The sequence below is a fragment of the Martes martes genome, assembly GCF_963455335.1.
Source record: "Martes martes genome assembly, chromosome: 14".
Classification (NCBI taxonomy): Eukaryota; Metazoa; Chordata; class Mammalia; order Carnivora; family Mustelidae; genus Martes; species Martes martes.
The window spans coordinates 5,297,954-5,323,837 of NC_137902.1; the positions used below are offsets into that span (position 1 = coordinate 5,297,954).

The following is a 25,884-nucleotide window of genomic DNA, read 5'->3' on the forward strand; positions in this document are numbered from 1 at the left end:
GCCGGAAGAGCAGCCCTGAGAAGATACTAGAAGCTCCGACATGAGGAGACATTGGTAAGCCACGGGAGCATGAGAGAGAGGACAAATGGGAACAGCCTTGGTTATGGGAGAAAAGGTAGAGAATCAGTGGCAGGCAGCACACAGCAAGGATGTGAGAGTCAAGGGGACACAGAAAGAAAAAAACCCGGCAAGAGAGATGTGGTAATGACCTTGGAGAGCAAGCAGGCAGGTTGGGGGGTGGGATGACAGAGCACCCTGCCCTGGAAAGGAGGAAGGACCATGGGGAGGGGAGGTCGAGGTCCACAGATCTCCGGAGGAAAGGAGGAGCGCTGAGACCACCTGTCAAGTCTGAAGGCAGGAGAGTCTTTATAAGGATGGAGGCAGAAAGCAGCTGAGCGTGGGTGGGAGGAGCCGCGGAGAGGCAGGACCAGAGAAGCAGCGTGGGGAGAAAACACAGGGAGCCCCAAAGCATAGGCAGAGAAACTGTTTCTTAACTGCTTCTGTCCCCAGTGCACCGTTCAGTCGCTCAACCTGGGGCATCTCCCACGAGCCCCAGGAACGGGAGGCAATGTGTCTGTCTATGTGGGTGTGACTCTACTCGCTGAGAATCAAATAATCTCTCATTCACATTACTAGTATGCTTCATAATTACATTCTCTATGTGTTCTTTTGTATACTTACAGTGTTCTCATAAAAATTAATCACGGTCTCACTTCTATACTGACTGCGATACAGACAGATGTAAAATACGTTCAATGCATACTTTGTTCCATTATTTCTACAAGAGTCAAAACTTTGCTTTTTTTTTTTCTTTCCCTTTAAAACTCTGCACACAAAACATTTTATCGCTATAAAAAAATACCGTATTACAGGTCATCCCCATCTATGCCTCTCAGTTATTTTCTTCATTTTAATCACCCGTCACGCAACTACAGAACCCGAGCTAGTCCTTTTCATATGTTAAAAGTACAGTGCTTGGAAAGGCAATTTTGTAATCAGCCGAAGAGATGTCATTATGCAGTAATCATATGATTAGTAATTTTATAATTTACATATTTAACTGAGGGTGAAGATGTAGAAGAGACAAAAAAGGAAAACATTTTAATGCTTCTTCTTCCAAGTTCACACCTGGCTATTCATTTGCCATTCCTGTCTAATGGGTTCTCGTTCTATAAAAGTCCTTTTAATGATCTTATACATCAGTTTTATGACCTCTAAGAAACATACATCACAATTACACAAAATGTAAATTCACACACGTCCCAATTTACCAACTGTTGCTTCAGCCTAAACTCCACTGGTCTCAAAGCGTTCAAAGTTTTCCAGAAAAATGGACTCAGAGCTGGGGGGCTGGAGCCTCTACCCAGTGGGATTGCTTGCGGAGAAGCACAGAGCACTGGGCCAATGCTACCCAAAACCAGCCTCTGGTCTGAGAAGCACGGCTGCAGGTCCAGTGCTGACTTGAGACTTTTCAAAGGTCCAAAGCCATGTTGTACACACATCTCTATCCCAAGCCCCCTCTCTCTAGCCGGAACTCCTGTCCCATCACGGTCACTCACACCCACATCCAACCCCCTAACAGGCCCTGCCATGTGGACCAGCAGCAAAGTCAAATACAATCACCACGTTTCTTCATTTCAACATTAAAACCAGACTCACCCTTTTCCTTCAACTATGGCTTCTTTAAGATGAATATATGAAGCAGGAAATATACCCTTTGGGAGGGGAAAAAAACAGTAATTTCATTATCAACTTGAATACCAACCAAAAATCAAAAACCACCCTGACAAGGTGAGGGTAGGGTTGGCTGGATCGCTCTTAATTCTGCAAGGCTTACGGTAAGTCTCACATACAACACAGTGGGGCAAACAGGAAGTATGAGCTCAGCCTACTCGTGTTTCACGGAGACTACAGATGTCTCGGAAGAAAGGAGAAGCGATCCGTGTGCCAGGAAAAAAGTGCACAGGACTGGCCTGTGTCTTCCCCACCAGATGCACCTTGGGTCTGCTAATGCCCTGACTCAGGCAGCTCCAAAGCCAAAGGATGCCTAAAAACAATTTCTGATGATGGTCTCTGACAGTTCCTTCTTTCCAGAAAAGCTAAAATGGCCATGGAAAGTTGATTTCCACCACTTATCATCACATATGCATGGAGGACTATTTGCCTGACCCACAGATTCTTATCAACCTCCCAAAAGAGGGGCCATGTGAGAAAATACAGAAAGTGGGCAAATTTCGCCCAATCCAAACAACTACCAGACACCGGTTTCACAGCTCTCGGCATCCCCCAAGGGCAGCATGCACGGGGGCTGAGGGCTTAGCAGCACAGTGTGCGAGGGAGAGTTTCTCAAGCGCAAGTTCAGTGTCGGGTGTGGACGGCAAAGTGCTAGGGGCTTTAACCAAGACTTGCTGTCCTGCTTCCTGAGCAAACAAAGAGTCCCCTCTCTGGAGTGAGGCAGAAACAAGGACCTGAAAGCGGGTAGTGGGGCAAGAGGCGCTGGGATCCGGGGCCGCCCAGCACAGCCAGAGGGCTTCCCGAGTGAGATTCAGTGCGTGCAGCAGAAATCTACTCAGCGGCACTGGTGGTTTCCAGGCACCTGTTGTGTGAAAGGAGCTTCTGACTGTGTTTCCCTGGCATCTGGCCCCAAAGGATTTACACAGGAGGACCAGAAACCACAGCTACTAATCTGTCTGGGAGGAGCACGGGCACCCCAGATTCACGCTCCTCCTGCGTACACGGAAAGCCGGAATTTCACATAAAGAATTATCACAGAGACAAGAGCGGTCAGGCAGGCAGACAAATGGCTGAGCAAGAAAGCAGACTAAAGGGCCCCGAGGCTGGGAGCTCCACAGGGTCCCAGTTGTTCTGGACACGCCCAAATCCCAGGATGCCTCCAGGAGCACATGAAATGTCAAGGTGTGCGCAGAGGTGGAGGGGGAAGAGGATAAACAAGGCAGCCTCACCCACGTCCACAAGCAAAGACAGCCCTCCGTCTCAGTAAACCTGCTTCCAGGCACTATCAAGCCACAGAAGGAGGAGTGGAAGGCAGAGGGGGGACACACGCGGAGGTGTGAAAGGAGCAACCACTCCAGCCGGGGTCATTCAAACTAGTCCAGACAAACTCCATCTGTGTGAATACCTAGACAAAGGATGGTTTCAGAACTCCTGGGAGTTTGCATGACTGGGGGCCAGGTCCCTTCTCTGCACTGCCTGCAAGGGCCAACTACGAAACCATAGTATCTTTAAAGGCTTCGCAAATGCCTGGTCTTCCAATGAGGATTTCAGAAGGAAAAATGTGGCTCGAGCTGGGCCCTTAGCAAATGACAGCTACAAAGGACAAACGGCTCCCACCTGTCCAGCAGGGCCCGGCTGCAGGGTTTCTGGGGGAAGCGGGGCAGGCAGGTCCTATGCTTCAGCCGCCGGACCTCGGAGGCCTTAAGTTACAGGCTCAGGACCACGTGAGGAGTCCAGCCCAGTAAGGAGATCATGAGAGGCAGAGTTAAGAAACAGAAGTAAAACGAATCCTCTGTCAAGCAAACGTAGATATCAAAGTGTGTGAGTTAACGTGGACAGAGCCTAATCACAGCTCAGAATGGACATTATTTCAAAATCACAGAATAAAACTGGAGGGCTGTAATTAGGTTTTGCGAAGCTAAGAACAGAAAAGCCACAACAGAACCGTGTCAGGGAGTGTCCGCCACAAGGATCGAGGCGTAATTGCAGGTCTTGGCTTCAGAAGTTCAAAGAACCTCACATGCAAAAGGCCCTGGAAAGCAGAACCTTTCTTTTGCAAGCAAGTCAGGCAGTTTAAAATAGTTCTGTGCAAGAGGAAAACAAGCACGCATGAGCTTTGCAAATCTGTGGTCACCGAGGATAATGTAAGACTGAAAATCATAAGTGGTATTTTTTTTTTCTGAAGTCATTATCCCCAGGGTCCTTCTCTCCCACCTCCCGAGCTTAAATAGGATGTGATGTTCTACCAGGAAAAGAGGACTGTGCCTTTCGTGATGACAGGTCAGGACTGAGCCACAGCCCAGCAGTCCCACCACGAATGCAGAGCTGCTGTTTCTGTGCCCACATACTGTTCAAAAGAAAACAATTCAGGGTAGCCCACGTGTCAGCCCACACATTTGTTAAGTTCAAAGAAAGAGATATATACAGAAAACTCGAAGACACAAATGGGATGGGATTGATTTTCTCTCTCGGTGTGATGAATGAATGGAAATGCACAGGTTTAGAAAAAGGGACTTACCTTCTTGGACTTTTTTCTTAAGGTATAACCTCTGTACCACCCTAAACAAACACAAAGTTGCAACAGTTAGAAGGAGGAGACACCCCAGGACCCTCATGATATCTTCCTGTCCTGGGGAATTCATCCGTTTGTCACCAGAATTCAATATTATCCTAACACTGTGGAGATACACTAGAAGGTTGCAGAGAGTTGCATCTCAAATCATCCTGGCTAGTGACCTTCCCGAACACCCCAACAGCCCATTCATCTCCGTCTGCTGCTGGCGGACTTAAAGCCATCACCTTGAAGTTAGGTCACACCGTCCCAGGAGGAAACATCCTTTTGACCACTCACCCCGGAGAGGGCTCCTTACGTACCCATTTCCCTATCTGTCCCTCTAACTACTTGGATCGGGGTCACTGCCAAGTGCACATACCAGCATCCCCAGATCATCAGGAACTGCCCTAAGACAGAGGACCCATTGAGTGCTAACTTCCTCCCTCCTCAATCCGGAGACGCCATGCCCCAGAGCAGCCGTGATCTCACAAAGTGTGTCTGTGGCAAAGCCTCAGCACCCCCACAGGAAGCACCAGGCCCAGGAACACGGGCCCACCTAGCCCTGGGGGTGCGACTAGACTCAAGTTCCCAGTTGCCTCCATGAGGGGAGGAAGCTGAAGAAGGGCCCGCTACAACGGCTGGCATGAAGAAGTACTCCGTGGACCGGGCCAATGGACGGCAGAGCAGCTCTGACCACACCCCTGCCACCTCCCCTCAAGCCCACAAGCTTGAGGACAGAAACGTCCCTGCAGGTGCCCTGGGGGTGCGCAGCCAGTCACCAGCCTCCCGAGAGCCCCACGACAGCCCACGACCACTGTGGAGCTGTCCTCACCCCCAACGTCAAGTCGCTCTGGCCACCTCGCTCAGGGAAAGTGGATCCAAAGCTCAAATTCTAACTCTGCCCACGAGAGAAAAGACGCTATCAGAGAATTACAGAAGCGTGCAGAGTGCAGGTTGAGTAAATTCCTGGAGAATAACCAAATATTGGGCTCTCGCACGGTATCAGAAAGTCAAAGCTCAGAAGCAAGCAATGTCTGAGTGAGCTCGGAATAGTGCCCCAAGAACAGCACCTTCTTAAACAGCAATCATGTTATCAACCAGAGGTGAGAACGGTCACAGACCAGAAAGGGATGGGGTGGAAATGAGCAAAGTCCTCAAGGGATTATTAACAGATGCTCTTCAAGCATTCAGAACAGGAGACGGACATTCCCAGGATCCCTGCAAAGGATTTGCTAAGACCGAGTGGTGACCGCGGGGCTCTCTTGACAAAGGGGCCTGGCAGATGGACCGGGGACACTGCAGACGCGAGTGTCTGGAGCTCAGTCGCACGTGCGAAGGATTATCTCCATAGAGTCACACTGTCTGCTTCACCGGTTCCTGCACCCGGCCCAGAATCCGCGCCCATCCAGGGCAGCGTTCCCAGGCAGTTAAAGGGAGAAAGAGGGGAGGTCTATGCAGTCACCGGCTTACATCTAGAGCCAAATAAAGGCTGTATTTAGTCAGTTCTAAGGATGGTCTTCCATGCTGTCATTATAACCTTGCCATGTCTTCATTATTAAACATATCCCTTTGTTCCTGAAACTGACAAGGGATCAATGTCCTAGAACATAAAAGGAAATACTGCCTGATGTCAAGCCAGGATGATTTGAGATGCAACCATATGAAAAAGAGCCATACTTACCAACAGTGTATAGAAGGAGCCCAAGGACTTACACACATATGAAGAGATTGCTCAAACTTAACGATAATCAGATACAATTTAACTGAACAAACTTCAGTGGTTAAAAACTGTAATGCCCCAGGATATAGGCAGCCCCGGGTGCTGGGGAGGGCAGGAGCCTGCAGCAACTGAATGGGAGCAGCCATCCTTGCTTATCCCAAGTATCTGACCCCAAGGCCTGCAACCAGCAACCCCCATCCTGGGAATGCATCCCTGGGAAAGACGTGTGTGCATCTCCCTGTGCACAGGGGACAGCTGCAGGATCCCATGGCCACGTGATGTAAAGGTTGGGTTAGCACATGGAGGAGAGCTAAGTGCTCGGAACTGGGAAGGCTGTCAGTAAAACACCGGGAGTGTGCATACAGCAGTGGGAACCGTGAACTAAACATACACTAAAAATAAACAGAAGTGCCTCTTAGAGGACAGCACTGAATAAAATAGTAAGAAACAGAACAAGAGCGAGAGCTACACCCACGTTCATATACATGAAAACTACATGCACGCCAAACACTACAAGAACACAGGCAAACACAAAAATCCACTTCAGACACAGTAAAAGGGTTTTCAGTGGGAAGAGGGAAAAGAAAGGGGTGAGCCGTGGGGATAAAAGGTAGGGAGTCTTGTCTTTTTTTTTTTTAATGTTATAATAATAGATGGAGTTTCTTTTTTAACTGCCTTCCTAGGAAAAATGAAAACCTACCGCTTCCCTCCCCAAGATCATCTGCATACATTACTCCTTCAAGCTCATACACTATGCCGGAGACTGCACTAGACAGAGCAAAATACAGAAAGAGATAAGACCTCATTTCTGCCCTCCATGAGCTCACAAATGGGAAGACCCCCTAAGACAAGCAGGGGCCCAGTCATGTTACAGGACAGACTTAAACATGAAGGAGAGAGGATATCCCTGCACAGGTTTCTTGCAAGGGAGGGAGGGGCTGTAAGGGAATGCAGGCCTGGATGCTCTGAGGGGAAGGAGCAAGATGGGGTGAGGCTAGGAGCAGGAGGGTCCATGGTCCGTAGCAGCAACGGGGTGATTAACTTCTCCCAGGCAGGGCTCACGAGTAGTCTCCATGGAGTCAACCAACCTAAGAGACAGGCAGGAATGGGCACGACACAGCCCTGAAACTCAGGGAGCACACAGTCCAGCACAGGAAAATGGCAACCAACCAAGTCAGCGAGTCCCATACAGTGTCCCCAACAGAAGAACAGGGAGGAACACACATACACACTCAAGTCCAGGGACAGTGCCACGAGGGAACAGTATCAGGCAGAGCAAAGGAGGTGGGGGGGGGGTGGTCACGAGGGAGGAGGCAGAGCAGCAGGTGCACTCACTGTGCCCTGTGAAACCATCAGCAGCAAGGCCAAGACACGCATGAGGAAGAAGCTGGAGACTCCTTCAGGATAGACAGGTGAAGACCACATCACCACAGCCCTGGGATCAGCCCAGTTTACAAGGAGCTGCCTGAAGATGGACAGGACATTCCCTTCTGTCAGGAGGACAGTGGCCTGTGCTCTGAATGGCAAGAGAGCCAAGTTCCAGAAGCGACCAGTCATGTCCTGATGGACAGCATCCACACACACAACGGGCCTTCTAGAGAAAGAACCAGCAGATGCTCTCTGTGGAACATGCTGCAGGCACCACAGGTGCAGACTGGAGGCTCCGGGAGCAGCATGTCCAGCACTCTCAGAAGACAGTACCCATAGCCACACCGGTTTTCCACAGGCCAGGACCAGGTGGCCAGTCACCTACGACAAGATATAAAGGATGCCTGCTGAGTGGAGGCTGGGCTGGGGGGCTCCCAGGTCTAAGAAATGAGAACCTCACCACTGTGACTGCCTTTTCCAATCTGTCACAGGTTCACCTGTGTCCCTCAAACTAGACAGTGAAGTCCTCACTCTACCTGTGAATGTGACCTTATTTGGAAATAAGGTCATCTCTACAGACAATCAGGTTAAAATAAGTTAGTTACAGTGGGCCAGAAACCAAAATGACTGGTGTCCTTACATAAAGAGGAAGCAGACAGAGACACACCCAGGAAGGCCGCCACATGAAGACAAAGGCAGAAACCAGAGTGTCCCATCTACAACCCAAACACCACCAATGACTATCGGCAAACACCAGAAGCCGGGGAGACCCAAGGAATGGCTTCTCCCCCATAGCCCAGCTGACGCCTTGATCTCATATCACAGCTCACAGCTCCCAGAACTGGGAGACGACACACCCCTGCCAGTTAAGCCACCCAGCGCAGTCCTTTGTTATAAACCGTGGTCCTTAGTTACAAAGGCCCCAGGAAACCTCACACTGTCTCACAAGACCTTCAGTTGACAGATGCTGACAGCACAAGAGGGAAATAAGGTATATTTTGGTAGAAAATACATTACTACCCTTTAAAAACTGGAATACATTCAGTTCCAGTGTAGTGGTTTAATCAAAAGAATAATTTCTTAACCTTTGTACCTTGCCTGCCTGCTCCATGATGTCCAGTTGGTCCAGCGCCCAGAAGGCAGCATGGAAATGAGCAGGCAGCAGGGCCAGCACATCCCTGGCCACTCAACAATAACCCTGAAAACATGGGATCTCGGCTCACCTCTCCTGTGGCTGAGTCTGGACACTGCTTAAAACTGGGGATATGCCCTCAATGACCTCTCCAAGCTCCTTCCACCCCCACAGCGACCTGTACCCTGCTTTTCCTGTGTCCTCTGCTCCAGGCCTTCACGAGCCTGAGAGAGAGAGAAATTAACCATAAATTAAAGGTAAATTTTTTCTTTGAACTTTACTATAAAGAGCCATCATCTAGAATTTATATTCTCTGCAGAAAGCCAAGTAATATTCTGAAAAGGATCACAAAGAAAAAGAAAATTAAATTTGACAAACAGAAATACATTTTCTTAGAGGAAACGTAGGAGGGGAGAGGAGGAAGGAAAAAAAAAAATGCCAAACACGAATATGATCTGTGAAACTAAAATAGAACAAAAGGAAAGAGCAGAAAAACAATTATTCCATTCTTATTTGATGAATAAAGACACCAAGTTTCCCAAAGTCAAAACTACTTCCCCAAAAGCATTTCTCTGATCAGATTCTGATTAAAACCAAAATGATAGTTGTCAAAGAAAAGAAATTTGTTTTGTGTTAAAGGGTCTTTATAAAGACTGGAATATTTTAATGAGAATCTCGAAGACTGACTAGCCCCGAAACAAAATGCTCAGTGAAGAAGCGTTTACCATCATGCTCGCTACCCAATTTGTTTTTAAGTCAAACGTACAGCAAGGATTTCTGGCGATAAGATCCCACTGTTTAAAGAGAACATTCTTCTTGGGAAGCAGAGAACAAGAGGTGGCAGTCCCCACATACCCAAGCTGACCGGAAATTGCTATCTATTCAGGAATGACGTCATCGCCCAGTGTTTATTAACCAGGATTTCCACTTCAACAGAGCAGGAGCAAACATAAAGAAGATGTAAGAGCCTTTTCCCTTCAGATCAGTAAAGTGTCTGAGATGAGAGGTTTGATCCTTAACCTCTGCTTAATTTCTCCGTGCCTCCTCTCAAACACGGGCAGTATATACTGAGAGCAGATAAGGCAATCCAACTGTCAGCTACAAAAATTGAAAACAAGCAGAAGGCACCCATCACAACTACTCATTCACTTAAGGACAGGGTCTGTTCTCACAGAGCTACAGCTGCTTCCAGGCATACGCCACTAATGCTGATTTTTTTTTCCCCAGTGGGAAGATTTGAGGGTTAAAGAGGCAAAGGGCCGGGGGGGGGGGGCATCTGGGTGGCTCAGTGTGTTAAGCCTCTGCCTCCGGCACAGGTCATGATCCTAGGGTCCTGAGATCGAGCCCCGCATCGGGCTCCCTGCTTGGCAGGAAGCCTGCTCTCCCCGCCCCCACCTGTCTGCCTACTTGTAATCGCTCTGTGTCAAATAAATAAAATCTTAAAAAAAAAAAGAGGCAAAGCGACCGGAATTCTAAGTCCTTGTGCATTACAAGGGGAACTACAAGACACAGCCATGGGTGTCTAATAGGTTCCTGCTTGCGGGTGGTTCTGGGAGAGGCACTGGGGCAAGCTGCAGCCTGCCCAGTGCCGGGAGGCTCATATCCACTTCACTCTTGTGCAAAGTCCACAGCCTGAGCCTGAGGGCCAGTTCGCAGATCTCTGTGGGTTCACTGTGGGCCGGCTGCAGTCTCCTCTCCCACCCCCAGCTCCTACGGGAAGGGCTGAGCTAAACCCACTCTGAAAGCAATTCTTCTATTGAAACGATCCATTTTAATCAGTTCTTTTCATTCATCTGCTATATGGGAGTCACCCCTTCAAGCAGGAAGTAAAGCCACCAACGCTAATTACACAATTTTACAAAATTTCCAAATCTGAGGAGTCTCAGAAAGCAAGCCCATCATGGCTTCCCTTCTGGCCACAATAACCACAGAATAAAAGGAAGGGCGGGTCGCTCCAGTGCTATCCAAAACACTAAATATAAAAACCAACTGTGTGGGGCATCTGGGTGGCTCAGTCGGTTAAGCGGCTGCCTTTAGCTCAGGTCATGATCTTGAGGTCCTGGGATCAAGTCCCGCGTTGGGCTCCCTGCTCAGTGAGGAGTTTGCTTCGCCCTCTCCTTCTGCTCCTCCCCTCCTTGTGCTCTCTGTCTCTCTCTGTCTCTCTCTAATTAATAACTAAAATCTTTAAAAAGAAACCCGACTATGAAAATCCAAGGACACTGAGAAACTACTATTATTATAGTATTATCTGGATTTCTAATCTATTGGATAATATCTGTTTCACTGGCCCACAACCCACAGCTGGGTCAAAGGAAAAGTTTTAGTTCCTTTCTTAACAAATCTAAGTGAAAACACAGGAAGTCTCGCCATTCACATCAAACACATCAAAACGATGACTTGAACATGGAAATATCTTAAATGTACTTTTTTTTTCATAGTTTTTCAAGCGGTCAGTTATTCACAGTCAAGATTCACATACATTTGCAACAAAGGAACCAATGTGTTCTGTTGCTTTTAATGAAAATAGCGATTTCTACAGAAAAATGTAGAGGCAAAAAATTGGAATTTTTAGCTCTAATTTCATGTTAATCAAGTATTATTTAAATAATGAGAAGCCTCACGGCTGCCCTCACTGGAAAAGGCATCCACTGCCTGCAGGAAGATGGATCATATGGACGTACTTCTGAAACACTGAGAACGTGACCCAACCGCCCAAAACAGTAAGGGAAAGACACCAGCAGTATACGCACCTTCGTATGTTTCCAAGATGTGCACAGTGTCTCCTATTTGTAAAGAAAGTTCATCCGCTCCCCTGGCATCGTAGTTATAAAATGCTGCAAAGGAGAGAGAGAGGTAAGGAGACATGAGTTAGAGGTGAAGTGACTTTGCTGGCTTGTTTACCTGTTTTTAACGGTGGACTAGAGGCAGTGTCTGCCTGGATCAGCCCCTCTGATATCCACAAAGGTAGCCTTCTCTTTCAAGAGACAAATACAAAGGGTCGTCGACTAGAAGAAACTCGAAACACCATGCAATGGCAATTTTATCTTTTTAGTGTGGTCTGAAGAGCACTAGTGACCAACGCTGTGTGGGGCTGGCACAAAAGTAAACACATAGACCAAGAACATAAACCAGAAATAAACCCATGCTTACATGGTCAGCACAGATGCCGTGACATCCCGTGTTTTAACCATCTTAAGTGTCCAATGTGGGGGGAGCGACATTCAGAATGTTGGGAAACCATCACTGTGATCACCTTCCACAATATTTTCATCCCTCTAAACAGCAACTCCGTACCCACAGACCAGTTACCCCCATTCCCTCCCTGCAGCCCCTGGAGACCTCGAGTCCACCTTCCATCCCTATGGACGAGACTGCTCTACCTGCCTCACAGAAGCACACCAAACAATACTGCACTTTTCCTGCCTGGTTTATTCAACATGATGCTTTAAGGTGCTGTCCCATGTATCAGAACTTTATTCCTTTTTACAGCTGAATAATGTTTATAATAGGAAGAAAACTGATACTGTTAACAGTTTAATTATCACTTCATATACTGCCTTTTATTCCCATTAATAGATTTTTTAATTGATAAATTACCTTCTATGAATCAATTATACATGGGCTGAATATTTTTTTTAATTTGAAAAGATATACATACCCCTATGTTTACTGCAGCATTATTTATAATAGGCAAGTTATGGGACCAGCCCAAGTGTCCATCAACAGATGAGTAGACAAAAATCTGGTATATATACACTATGGAACACCGCCCAACCGTAAAAAGGAATGAGATACTGGTGGGCCGAATGTCTTTGGAAACCAACCTAATTTTTAAAATTATCATATAACCAAAAAAGATTAAATTAATTAAAAAATAATCAAAATAATCATATAATTAGAGCTGATATTAAGCCAAAAGGCTACATTACAATCAAATGGCAAAAATATGTCCAACATTAAGAAATTCTTAAAACTGGCATACTCAACACACCTCTGAAATCCCTAATGTGTGTTCTAACATAAAACAGTTCCTATTCCTTTCAGATAAGCACCTAAAAAACTCATACCATTAAATGCCAAGCACACCTTTGCTCAAGCGTGATGAGATGAAGGTAACAGTCCAGTGGGAAAAGAGCATTAGAAAATGTTTAATATGCAAAAAACACTCCTGGCACCTGGGTGGCTCAATCGGTTAAGCGGCTGCCTTCAGCTCAGGGTCCTGGGTTCGAGCCCTGCATTGGGCTCCCTGCTCAGCAGGGAGCCTGTTTCTCCCTCTCCCCCTGCCTGCCACTCCTCCTGCTTATACTCTCTCTCTCTGTCAAATAAATCAATAAAATCTTTTTAAAAAATGGATTAAGAATCTACATGTGAGACTTGAAACCACAAAACTCCTAGAAGGGGGCACAGGCAGTAATTTCTCTAACATCGGTCATGATCCCAGGGTTCTGGGATGGAGCCCGCATCAGGCTCCCTGCTCAGCAGGAACCTGCTTCTCCCCTGCCTGCTGTACCCCCCGCTTGTGCTTGCTCTCTATCTCTCCTGCTCGCTCTGTGTCAAAAATAAAATAAAATATTTTTTTAAATATGCAAAAAACACTCAAGTAGCAAACTCTCATAAACAAATAAATAAATACTTGAGAAAGAAAAGCAGAGCTGGAGGCATCACTGTCCCCTATTTCAAACTACACCGTGAAGCTGCAGTCATCAGAACAGTATGGTGCTGGCACACAGACGGAGGCACAGACTCACGAACAAGACAGGGAGCCCAGAAACAAAGCCAGGCCTATACGGCCAATTAACCAACGACAAAGGAGGCAAGAATATGCAATGGGAAAAGGACAGTGTCTTCAAAAAATGGCACTGGGTGGGGAAACTGGACAGCTACATGAAAAGAAGGAAACTGGACCACTTTCTGGCATCATACACAAAAATAAACTCAAAATGGATTAAGGACCGGGGTGCCTGGGTGGCTCAAGCAGTTAAGCATCTGCCTTCAGCTCAGGGTCCTGGGTTCGAGCCCGCATTGGGCCCCCTGCTCAGCAGGGAGCCTGTTTCTCCCTCTCCCTCTGCCTGCCACTCCTCCTGCTTATAGTCTCTCTCTGTCAAATAAGTCAATAAAATCTTTTTTAAAAATGGATTAAGAATCTACATGTGAGACTTGAAACCATAAAACTCCTAGACAGGAACATAGGCAGTAATTTCTCTAACATCAAACTTGTTTCTAGATATGCCTCCTCAGGGATGAGAAATAGGAGCAAAAATGAACTACTGGGACTCTAGCAAGAACAGACACAGACCCAAAAAAAAAAAAAAAAAAACACCTTTTGGGGCGCCTGGGTGGCTCAGTGGGTTAAACCTCTGCCTTCGGTCCAGGTCATGATCTCAGGGTCATAATCTCAAGCCCCACATCGGACTCTCTGCTCAGCAGGGAGCCTGCTTCCCCCTCTCCCTCTGCCTGCCTCTCTGCCTACTTGCGATCTCTCTCTCTGTCAAATAAATAAATCTTTAAAAATAAAAAAAAAACCCACCTTTTGTACAAGGAAAGAAATCATCAATGAAACAAAAAGACAAACTACTGAACAGGAGAAGATATTTGCAAATGATATCCGCTGGTAAGAGGATCGTATCCGAAACATACAACACACTTCTACAACTCAACACCAAAAAAAAATCCAATTAAAAAGTGGGCAGACAACTTGAATAGATATTTTTTTCCAAAGAGGACACACAGATGGCCAACAAACAGATGAAAAGATGCTGAACATCACTCATCATCAGGGAAATGCAAAACAGAACCACAATAAAACATCCCCTTATACCAGTCGGAATGGCTAGAATCAAAGAGACAAGACATAACACGTGCCGGCAAGGATGTAGAGAAAAGGGAACCTTTGCACGCTCTTGGTGGCAATGTAAATTGCTTCCACTGTGGAAAACAGTATGGAGGGTCCTCAAAAACTTTAAAGTATAAACATCATATGATTAAGCAATTCCACTACTGGGTAGAAAATGAAAATACTAATTCAAAAGAATATATGCACTCCTGTGCTCACTGCAGCATTATCTACAAGAGCCATGATACGGAAGCAGCCCAAGTGTCTATCAGCAGATGAATGGATAAAGACGGGCTCTATGTAAGCAATGGGATATTGCTCATCCATAAAAAGAGTAAGATCCTGCCATTTGCAACAACACAGATGGACCTAGAGGGCACCATTATGCTAAGTGAAATAAGTCAAAGACAAATACCCTAAGATTCCACTTTTATGTGGAATCTAAGAAAACAAATGAACAAAGGAACAAACTAAAAAACTGACATAAAAACAGAACAAAGCGGTGGTTGCCAGAGAGGAGCTGAATGTGGGATGGTTGAAACAGGTGTAATTAGGAGATACAAACTTCCAATCACTACAAAAGAAATGAAGAGAAGAGAAAAGAAGACAGAAATACAGTGATACAGTGATAATCCTCCTTTCCAAAGGATCCTACTTGAAAACATAGCAGACTAAATGTAAAACTCATCATCAATGTCTCATCCATCCATCCCGAACACTCTGCCAGACCAAGCTAGTCACAAAGGGTCCTTCACTGTGTCCTTCTCTAAAATTCTCCTGGATCGTAGCGTGTGCAAACTCCTCTAGCAAGCATGGTGGGTCCTCCTCCACCTGACCACCTCACCTCGCCTTCCTCCAACCACACACAGTATGGGCTCCAGGAGGGCCCCTGTCCCTGCTTCTCCCTGAACAGCAGAAGCCAGCCTGTCCCATACCTGTGTGGACCAACCTACCCTCCCCACCATCCACAGGGTCTTCCCAACAGCTGCACCTCTTCAAAAAGCCAACCCCTCCTCCAACCCCTCCTCTTATCCCATCTCCAAACATCCCCACCACAGCATACCGCCTACTGTCCGCTCCATACCCGAGCTACCGTGGCTGGGAAGGCACTGTAGGCCCAGGCAGCCTCCCTGGTTTTCACATCCATGGTCCCTGCAGCCAAACGAAATACGCAGGGTCCCACCTCTACCCCTGAGGATCCGAGGGACCTCCAGCAAATGACATGTCTTTTCCACATTCAGCTTTCCCCATAAAATAAGGCTCTTGATATTTACACCTTGTAGGACCATGTGTGCATTCTGTGTCTTGAAGACAATCATGCCACTGACGGATGTGGGGATATGAACACTGGGTGTCCTACACTGAACACTCAGTAAATGATAAAGCCTCTTACTGTGGTTGGGAGTATTTTGTTTTTACTGCAATAAAGATGTCCATCCCTACCACAATCCTTTTTAAAAAACCAAAGCGAGCAAACAAACACATGTTCACAAAAATCCTAAAACGTCAAAAACCATATACAAGCAGAAAATTCCATTTTCGTAGTTATTTTTCCTCTATTTCCACCAAAATTCATAAAATTTCAATGTCCTCAAACTGACATAAATGGTTATTAGTAGTTATTAAGTTTATTTAGCATTTTATGGTAGTGTTTAACAAGAAATAACTGCATTAGGCAAAGGAAGCCCGGAGCATATGCCAGCCTTTCCTGGTTCAGCATAACCATATTCCTAAGCCTTTAGGAGCCATAAATGTGTTTCTGACAGTTCTTAACAGCATCCTGCCAGCATGCCTATTCTGTTAGAGACGTGCAAAAAATAAACACATCAAAAATAATAAAATAAAATGAACAGTCCACTATAAACACATTCAGGCCCATATGAATTTGTAAGGCACACATGCAAAAATCTAAGTACCGGCCCCCTCCCACAGAAGGAGGCAGACAAAAGCAGTTGTGGGAAACTGAACTTCAAATTTAGCTATGAATAAGCCGTAAAGACCCCTGACTTTACAGATGAAGGGGGAAAGAGCCTCTGAGGGTTCAAGCCTGTGGTCCCAAGACTAGGCAGAGGGAGGACCACCACAGTGGCTGTCCAGCCCCTGGCCCTCTGTTCATAATATCACAGCCTAAACAATCCCCTATTTAAAGGCAAACTGAAAGATTCAATTGTATAAGATTATTGGCCAAAGGAATGGGAGGGAGGGGGAAGTGTGAAAGAATGACTGCCTCCCCCAAAGACGTCCACATCCAAGCCCTGGAAGGCCCGAACCCTGGGAGGCGTTACCTTACCTGGCCAAAGGGGGCCCCTGCAGGGGTGTCACAGGTAAGGACCTCAAATGGGGATGCTAATTCCACATTGTCCAGGTGGGACCAGTACAATCAGAAGGGTCCACAGGAGGGGAGCAGGGGGGCCCCAGTCAGATGTGACACAACCAGGTTGCAATGACTCAAGGAAGGAGCCACAGGTGGAAAACAGGTGGTCCCCAGGCAACCAGAAAAGGCGAGAAAGTAGAATCCCCCACCCACATCCCCCACCAGGCCCTCCAGAAGGAACATAGCCCACACCTTGATTTTGGGAATTCGGACCTCCAGAGCTGTAATATAAATACATGTTGTTTTAAGCTCCTGAGTCTGTGGTGACACATTACAACAGCCACGGGAAACACGGGGGGAGGTATGCAGAAGACAATGTAAAAGCAGTGTTTTATGGTTAATTTATTCACTGCTGAAGGCAGCTGGAGCAGAGCTCCCAACGGCCCATATCAGAACCTGACCAGTCCTCGGCTGAGGTTCCCCAATTCTTGGGTGATAGAGAAATGAACACAATGCAATGAATTTTCCTTAAACCCAGAAGTATTCAAGGTAAGAGACTATTCCGAATTCTGGTTATTTGACCTTTAAAGCCGTCCCTCTTTGGATAGTGAGAACAGGACAAGAAAGAGCAGAAACGTCTTCTTTATTAAGAGGACGATGACAGATGACCTCTGGGTTTTAAAATGTCTTCACTTGACAGAAGCACAGAGATGGCAGCCTCTTTGTGACTTGCCCATTTGTCTTCTTTATTTTTCTGATCTGCTAAGATCTGGGAATAAGCCCACAGAGGATATGGTCATCCTGTGTCCAATGACATCTCTGGATTCACCTCCATCTGGCTGGTGGGCTGTATGCTTCATACATTCCTCCTCCTCAAACCCATTTGCCATTTTTAACAGCCTGGCTAAAGCCGGTGTCACTGCGTGTACACTCACATTCAGCTGAATTTCTCGGTCCTGGACTGTAAAGCCCAGTGTAGCAGCTCGCCACGCTGCTTGTGGGAAATAAGCAAGTGAAATGAGAAAGATGCAGAGATGAACTCAGCACGGACGTTCTTTCCCAGAATGCTGGGTTTTGTTTCTTTTCTTTCTCTTTCTGGAAGAGTCGGCAGCACCCCAGGGTGAGTAAGCACATGGACCTTTTTTCCCCAAAATAAAAACTAACACGCTGGTCTGTGCCTCATTTAGCTTCTATGCATCAGCAACGTGAAAAGGCAATCCCCTAATCACCTAATCACCTAATCACCCTAAAATCACCTAATCACCTAATCACCCTAAAAATGGCTGCCTGGGGATGTAAAGAAAGAAATGTGGCTTGAAAATGAGAGAAGAGGGCTTCCACTTTTACTCATACCATCCATAATACTAACAGCGATGATGCTGTAGATGAAGCTGCTACTGATGATGATGGTACAATCCTGGAATACCTTAGATGGTGATCATCATCATCATGGCAATGGTGATGACAGTGGTGATGACAGTGCTGGTGGTGCTGCTGGTGATGATGGTGATGACAGTGGCAGTGGTGATGACAGTGCCGGTAGTGATACTGGTGATGACAGTGACGATGGTGGTGATGGTGATGATGGGGTGGTGATGGTGATGATGGTGATAGTGATGACAGCGGCAGTGGTGATGATGGTGATTGTGGTGGTGGTGATGAGGATGGTGGTAGGATGGTGATAATGGTGATGGTGGTAACAGTGGCAGTGGTGATGACAGAATGGTATTAATGACGGTGAGGTTGGTAAGACTAGTAACGACAGTGAAAATGATGGTAATGAGGTGGTGGTGGAGGTGCTGGTGATGATGGTGGTGGGATGGTGATAACGGTGATGGTGGTGATACTGGTGATCATCATGGTGACGGTGGTGGTAGTGATGGGAGCAGTGATGGTGGTGTTGGTAATGGCGGTGATGATGATCGTGCTGATGGTGCCAGTGGCAGTGACAGTGGTGATGGTGGTGATGGTGGTGATGACAGTAATGTTGGTGGTAGTGATGGTGATGCTGGTGATGACAGTAGTGATGACGGTGGTGGCAGTGGCCGCAATGCTAATGACACTGGCTGACATTTACTGATTACATTCTGGGCCAGGCAGCAGGCAAAGAACTTCACATGTTCACACTAATTTAACCCTCACAACAGTCCTATGAGGTGGATACAGAATTTTTTCCATCTCCTTCAACAGAGTTTATAGCAGCCTAGAGTCTGCCATGTCTGAGCAGCCCCTGGAGGGTGGTACAGGGTCACGGCCAGCCTGAATGAAGGGTCTCAACACCAACACCTTCTTCAATCCTTGGCCAGTGTCAACCACAGCCCTCCCTGGGCCTCAGATGGCTCTCCCGGTAGCTCCTCTGAAAATCGTAACATCCAGCCTGGAGTTCCCTGACAGGCAAACAGCATGCACACTTCTGAAGTCCCCCAATATCTAAAGCATCCCACAGACAGTTTCTCATTCCTTTTTTTTTTTTTAAGATTTTATTTATTTATTTGACAGAGAGAGATCACAAGTAGGCAGAGAGGCAGACAGAGAGAGAGAGAGGAGGAAGCAGGCTCCCTGCTAAGCAGAGAGCCCAACGTGGGGCTCGATCCCAGGACCCTGGGATCATGACCTGAGCCCAAGGCAGAGGCTTTAATCCACTGAGCCACCCAGGCACCCCGGATTTCTCATTCCTTACAAAGAACTCAAGTTCAGGTTACTCCAGGAATGTAAGGTTGGTGTAACTCCCAAAAACCAATCAAGGTAACTCACCACGTTAACAGAGTAAAGGATGGGAAGTCATAGGATCATCCCAAATGGCACAGAAAGAGCATTTGAGGAAATATAATTCCTGCTCAGGGAAAAACAAAAAAACCCACCTGACTACTCTGACGTGAGGAAAAAAGCCACTACCACCATCCATCAGCCGATTTAACAGACGAAAACACGGAACCCAATGCAGGAGTTCTGACCTGCTAAAGGTGACCCAGGGGGTTGATGGCAGCCCTGGGACCCCACAGGGTCCCTTCCAGACTGTCTCCATCACTCCCCACTCCTGGCCCAAGCTTTTCCCACCTCTCACTGCAATGAAAAATAACACCTTAGCTGATCTCCTTGTATAAGCTCTCTTTTCTTCCATCCCGTTACTCTCCAGAAATCTTGCTCCAAAACACTGCCCCATCTCCCCCAGCTGTGTGAATAATGGGTAAAGTCTTCAGCAGAGCATCCAAAGCCCTGAGGGATGGGACTTGAACCCATCTTTCCAATTTCGTCTCCCCCCTCACATGCCTCCAGCTGCCCCACACACACCACAGGCCTTCCAAGAGCTGCTCTGCCTGTGGAAATGCTTTCTTCCCTTCACTTCTGAAGGCCCCTCACCTACAAAGCCATTTCTCTTTTCACATTCTTCTCCAGAGCCTTCCTGAACTCTGACTTTCTCCACTGACCAAAAAAAGGTACGTGCATACCTAAATTAATTGCGTGCTCCACAACTTTTTCCTATAAACTATCTGACATCCCATGGCCTTGCAAAAGTGCTTATCTAAGAATCTGTCTCTCCCTCCAGACCAGATTTCCTAGAGGGAAGTAAACATTTATTAATCACTGGATTTCCCACAGTAGTTAATACCATGCCTCACAGGCAACTCAATAAAAATGCACAGAATTAAACCAGATCACCGAGTACTCCTTCCTGTGTGGTCTGCCACAGAGTGAGAGCAAAAAGGATATCATATGTTCCTCTTCTTCAAAATGACCCTGCCCCCTGCAGAAAGATCTAGGAGCCTGACACATATTCAATCTGTAAGAAAGAGAGACAGCATTAGCTTTCCTGTCTCTGCTTTGGATCTCTTCCATCTAATGAGATAACTCACCGTCAGTGCTCAGATTCAAAGTCGCCTTAAAATATCGAAGGTATGGGCTTGACCACACATTACTTCTAAAATCTGCTCAGCTCTTTCTATCCCACACAGTGCCCCTTGAAATATGACTTCAGGATTTCAAGTAGCAATTTAAAAGTTAATTAATTCTTTTAAAAAGTCAATTTGTGAAAATTAATTGCTCTGTTTTTTATCTCATTCCCTTTGTCTTGCCTTCAGGTGAAGAAAAATGTTCAATAGCATGCATCTTCTCAGGGCTGGGGTAAATGCAGACCATAACCTTAAGGGGACCTGGGCAAGGGCCCTGTCTGTGCCTGGTACAGGGCTTCATTCTAAGGGGCCATCCATCTGCTGTCTAGTCCATGCCAGAAACATACACTCGGTATTTCCCAAGACACTAGAGGGCTCCTGCTCTGGTCTAGAGCTGAGCTGGTCCTGGGGTTTGAGAGATGCACTGGGCCTAGTGCAGCCTCTGGGAGCAGTAACCCTACAGCCTGGTCCTCCAAGGAGCAACCCTTTCACACACTGGACCCAATCAGAAAAACCAGAGCAGAAAGAACCAGAACATTTGAGATAGAGATAGAGACAGAGATATCCTTTGAACTTCACTCTGGACAGAGACCAGCCCTGCACCCCCAATCTGTATTGGAGCTGAGGGCTGGGTTTCCTAAATTCTGTCTTCAAAAAGAGACTGGCAGCCATGCCATTACTAGCTTCTATGGCCGGTAAGCCAGTCCTTTCCCCTCACTGTTTTGCAGGCCTACCACTCAGGCAAGGTGAGAGTGTCCCAGAGCCCTGAGCCATACTGAATCAGAGCACTGCTTTGCCAGTAGTCTCAATTCTCCCAAGCAGCTGAAGGTACCTGGCACACGACAGGACCTTTAAAATGGATGGGTGGACAGATGCATGGAAGGAAGGGAGGGAGGGGAGAAGGGATGGAGGAAGGAAAGATGAAAAGAGATGAAAGACCTAAACACAAAAACTACAACTATAAAACTCTTAGGAGAAAACATAGGGGAGAAACTTCATAGCCTTGGACTTCACAATGATTTCTTGGATATGATGCCAAAATCAAAGGCAATAAAACACAAAACAGATGTTGGACTGCATCGAAACTTTAAATGTTGGGGCACCAAAGGAAACACCAACAGAGTGAAAAGGCAGGCCCACAGAATGGGAGAAAATATGTGCAAATCATGTATCTGGTAAGGAAATGATCATCAAAATACTGAAGGAGTTCCCATAATTCAACAACCACAACGAAAATCAAACAACAGAATTTTAAAAATGGGCAAAGGACCTGAACAGACCTTTCTCCAAAGAAAATATAACAATGACCAAGAGGCACACGGAAAGATGCTCCACATCACCACGACACAGCCCTTCACACTCGCTGGATGACCGGTATTAGAAAACAAGAAAACAACGAGTGTTGGCAAAGCTGCAGAGAAACTGGAAACCTTGTACACTGCTGGTGGGGCTGTGAATGGGTACAGCCATTGTCAAAAGAGTCTAGCTGTTCCCTGAAAACTTAAACTCAGAAGTACCCTATGGCCCAGCAATTACACTTTTTCGGGACCCGAAAGCAGAAACTCAAAGAGGGAATGTGTATGGCCATGTCCACAGCAGCACTATTCACAACACCTACGACGTGGAACCAACCCAAGTGTCCACCCAGGGATGAATGGATAAGCAAAATGTGGTCTGTCCATATAATCAAGTATCATTCCATCTTAAAAAGGATGAAGATCTGACACCTGCTGTCATGGGGATGAAACTTGAGGGCATGATACTAAGGACGTGATGAAATAAGCCGGATGCAATAGGACAGATGTGGCATCATTCCACCAACATGAGGTTCCTACGGTCGTCAAATTAACATAAAGGAGAATGGTGGTTTCCAGGGGTTGGGGGGAGAAGGGGAATGGGACGTTAGTGTTGAATGGATAGGGGTTCAGTTGGGGAAGACGGGAAAGTTCTAGGGATGGATGGCGGTGGTGGAAGTTGCACTATAATGTGAACGTACTTAATCCCCCAGAACTGAAGACCAAAAAATGGTTAAACTGGTACATCCATGTTATACATATTTTACCATGATAATTTTAAAGGATGTAAGGAAGAAAAGGAAAGGCTGCTACAGAGAATGAGGAAGTTTCCTAAAGGATTTTGCATCTCCCATTCCTGGGAGCTGTGAAATACTCAACAGCTCCACCTACAAGCCCCCTGGGGTGGGGCCTCTTCCCTCCCTTACCTAGGTCCACATGGGAGGTTCAAACCAGAAGGGGAAGCAAGAAGAAATTAGAGGTGATGGGCCCAAGATCAAAGAACACCTCCAGGTACATATGACAGAGAGAGAAAAAGAGAGGAGACAAAATACCCACATTTCTAAAAAGGAGACCACTTTCAAAGTTTCAAAGTCACAGTGTTCTTTCTTTTGGGTTCCTATCTTGCTTTCTTAGGAACAGAGATGGTTTCCCAGCCAATCAAATCCCCCATGGCAGGATTTCCTGCAATGTCTGAATTTCAGAATCAAGGAACTCATCTAAATAATTACAAGAAGGAGCAGGGGCACGGCAAGATAAAGGACCAGTTGTTTGCTATTCAGGATTTCTTCTTGCCTTCTGGATGGAGACAGGTGGGAGGGATGGTGAAGATAAGAGTGCAAGAAGAAACATACAAAAGAGCCTTTGCTCAAATTCTAATGCAACTGACAGACACAATTCAAAGATATTTTAATATCTTTCTCCAGAATGAAATGTCACTGCGCGCCTCGCCCACAGCGAGCCAGGGACCGACCACCTGGCTTCCATCCGGCCCCAAAGGTCACAGAGCCCACAGCACGTGGCTTTCCGAAGAAAGACACTGGCTTGTGGAGGGGTGTTGGCGTTCCTGCTTTTCTCTGACAGAAAAAATCAGAGTCCACTTCTCAACACTTTGTCTTTCATAAACGCAGTGCCAGGAGAGGAAACCAAGGACTTCATCATTGACAGTATTTCTGGATCCGCCCACAAATAAGAAAAGACTTAGATGACCTGAAAATTATTTATTTTTGCGTTTCATTTTGCCCAGCAGCAAAGAAGGGTAGAGACAAGATAGGGGGAAAGATTTCATCTCTTGAATCATCCATCTTTAAGGCAGAAAGGTTACTGCCGCTTAGGAAAATATATACTACAGAAATAGTTCGGCTGTTATCCCTCGGCCGTGGGGACTTGACAGGACCCCATGGGCCTGGGCAGACCCCACCACGGGCCACCCCAGGAGGCCCCCTGCAGATGGGCACAAAACGGACCCAATGGACTCCACAGCCGGGACTGGTCCCAGGAAGAGTCCCGATGGAGACCACGCACAGCCAGGACCCCTCCAGTGTCTGACTGGATGCAGGGCTTAGTTCCTGTGCTGTCAACCCCACCAGACTTGCACTTCTCCCCACACCAGTCCAGCAAATTCCACCCAAAAGGCACCCTGAAAATCCACCCAAGGACATCAGGGCTTGAGGGAGAGTCCCCACCACAGCAGATGCAATGGAAAAAAAAAAAAAAAAAAAAAAAGGAGCAGAAGAAATGGGCTAAGACCTATTTCTCTGTGATACTAAACGATAAGGGTGCTTTGTTAAGTTCCCGAATTCCTCTTCCTGGGCTTTAGTAGAAAAGTCTCAGGTGACTTCTTCCATAGAATGATGCCACTTCTCGCGTTTTCACAACATTCAGTCTAATATTACCAGCGACAAAGAAAGAAAGGGAAGGACACAGGAAACATTCCAGAATGCTCTTTTTTCTTAAAAAAAAAAAATGTACATATGTGTGTAAATACATATTTTATGTGTATTTATAAACATATATAAGAACATATGTTTATATGTTACTTCATATTATATATGAAAATCACAAAGCTAGCAACTGCCCTGGGAGAAGCCTTTGTCATTATGCAAATGCAAGCAGAGGTGTTCCCAAGGAACTGAACCACAGGCACCCCATATCCCCCCCAATTCCCACATCAGGTCTTTATCTAAAGGTTGACTTCTGTCTGGAACGTCCTTTTTCCCCTGCTCACAGGGCTAGGCCCTGCAGCTCACCCATACCTCGGGAAGAAGCTTTCCTGTCATTTCCATCCTTGCAGGGGGTTAAGGGAGCAGGCACCGTGCTCCACAGCTCCCCCTTCCCACCCTGACAAAGCGCCAGCAGAGACCTGCCCGTTAGCTACTCAGCTGGATGCACCCACCACATCACAGGTGCCCGACATCGCTCAAAGAGAGCCATGAAGCTTCCCATTCTGCAAATAGTCCTTCTAGAACACCGGAGGCCAGCTCTTCCCTTCAGCTCGCTGCTCCCAAGCCTCCTCTCACACCCATCCTGCCTCTTTTCCACCTTTGCCTCCAAGCTTAACAGCGCTGGGCACCCAGCACGACACAAATGTGGACTGAGTCACTTAACAAATCAACCCAGGGATTTGAACCTGAAATCCCCGGGAAAACGCTGCAGTTGTGTTTTCACTGAAGTCACATGAGGAACTGAAGACCAGATCAGGGTCTCAGTTAGCAGAACCAACTTCCTATCCCTGTATTTCGACAGCCAAACCAGGGAGCCAAACCATTGGAGGTCCACCTGTGTGCCCAGAAATAAAGCACAGCTTCACTTGGACAAATGGTGTGGAAGGTCCCATCCGGACAGCCGCACACGCTCAGCCTCGCTGGTGAACCCCACGACCACGACGGGCTCCAAGGGGCAGCAGAGACTAAGCAGGTCACCCTGGGCTCTGAGCGGGGTTCTGCCTAGGAGAGATGCTTCCCGGCACCCCCTGGAGGTTCTCCCTTTCCCTGACCACTCCCTGGTAACCCTCCTCAAAGAGAGATCTCAGTGGACAGGAACCACAAGAGCTGAGCTGCACCCACCCGAGAATGAGAACCCACTAAAATCAGGATGAAGTCACTGGTGTCACGTAGGATGTACTGCAGTGCACTGACACTGGCCCCCAAATTTCTGGAGAACAACCAACTACCTGCTCTTCCTAACAGGGCCCTCAGCCTCCAATAGCATCATCTCCATACTCCCCATCTTCCTGTCTTGTAAGTCAAGACAGCCTTGTCACCCACGATGGGCTTCTGCAGAGACACGGAAAAACGCACTGTGCCAAATGTCAAAAGACAAAGCCCCACCTGTGGTCCCCACAAGCATTCCTTCCCTTCAACCTACCCTTTGGAAGCCACAGGGGTTTAAAGCTTCGGGTAAGGAAACAATCACCTGTGTGTTGCATGAACACAGAGGCACCCAGTATCTCTGAGTACAGAAAAAAATGAATGCAGTGACCACTTAGCAAAGGAGAATACGCTCACCTGCCTGCCCTCAGAGGCCCATGTTTCAACGAATGGGGTA

The 25,884-nt window shown here is 46.9% G+C and overlaps 1 protein-coding gene across 2 annotated transcripts in view; it reads right to left on the bottom strand.

The window, feature by feature from the left end:
* The window catches only part of DOCK1 (dedicator of cytokinesis 1), a 495,164-nt gene that overhangs the window by 427,739 nt on the left and 41,541 nt on the right, over window positions 1-25,884 (bottom strand). For both annotated transcript variants that reach the window (XM_080823568.1, XM_080823569.1), the window contains exons 2-4: window positions 11,259-11,342; window positions 4,253-4,293; window positions 1,660-1,715 (exon numbers count right to left, since the gene is read on the bottom strand). In XM_080823568.1, the coding sequence (XP_080679694.1) occupies window positions 1,660-1,715; window positions 4,253-4,293; window positions 11,259-11,342 (181 nt within the window). The remainder of the gene's footprint in view (window positions 1-1,659; window positions 1,716-4,252; window positions 4,294-11,258; window positions 11,343-25,884) is intronic.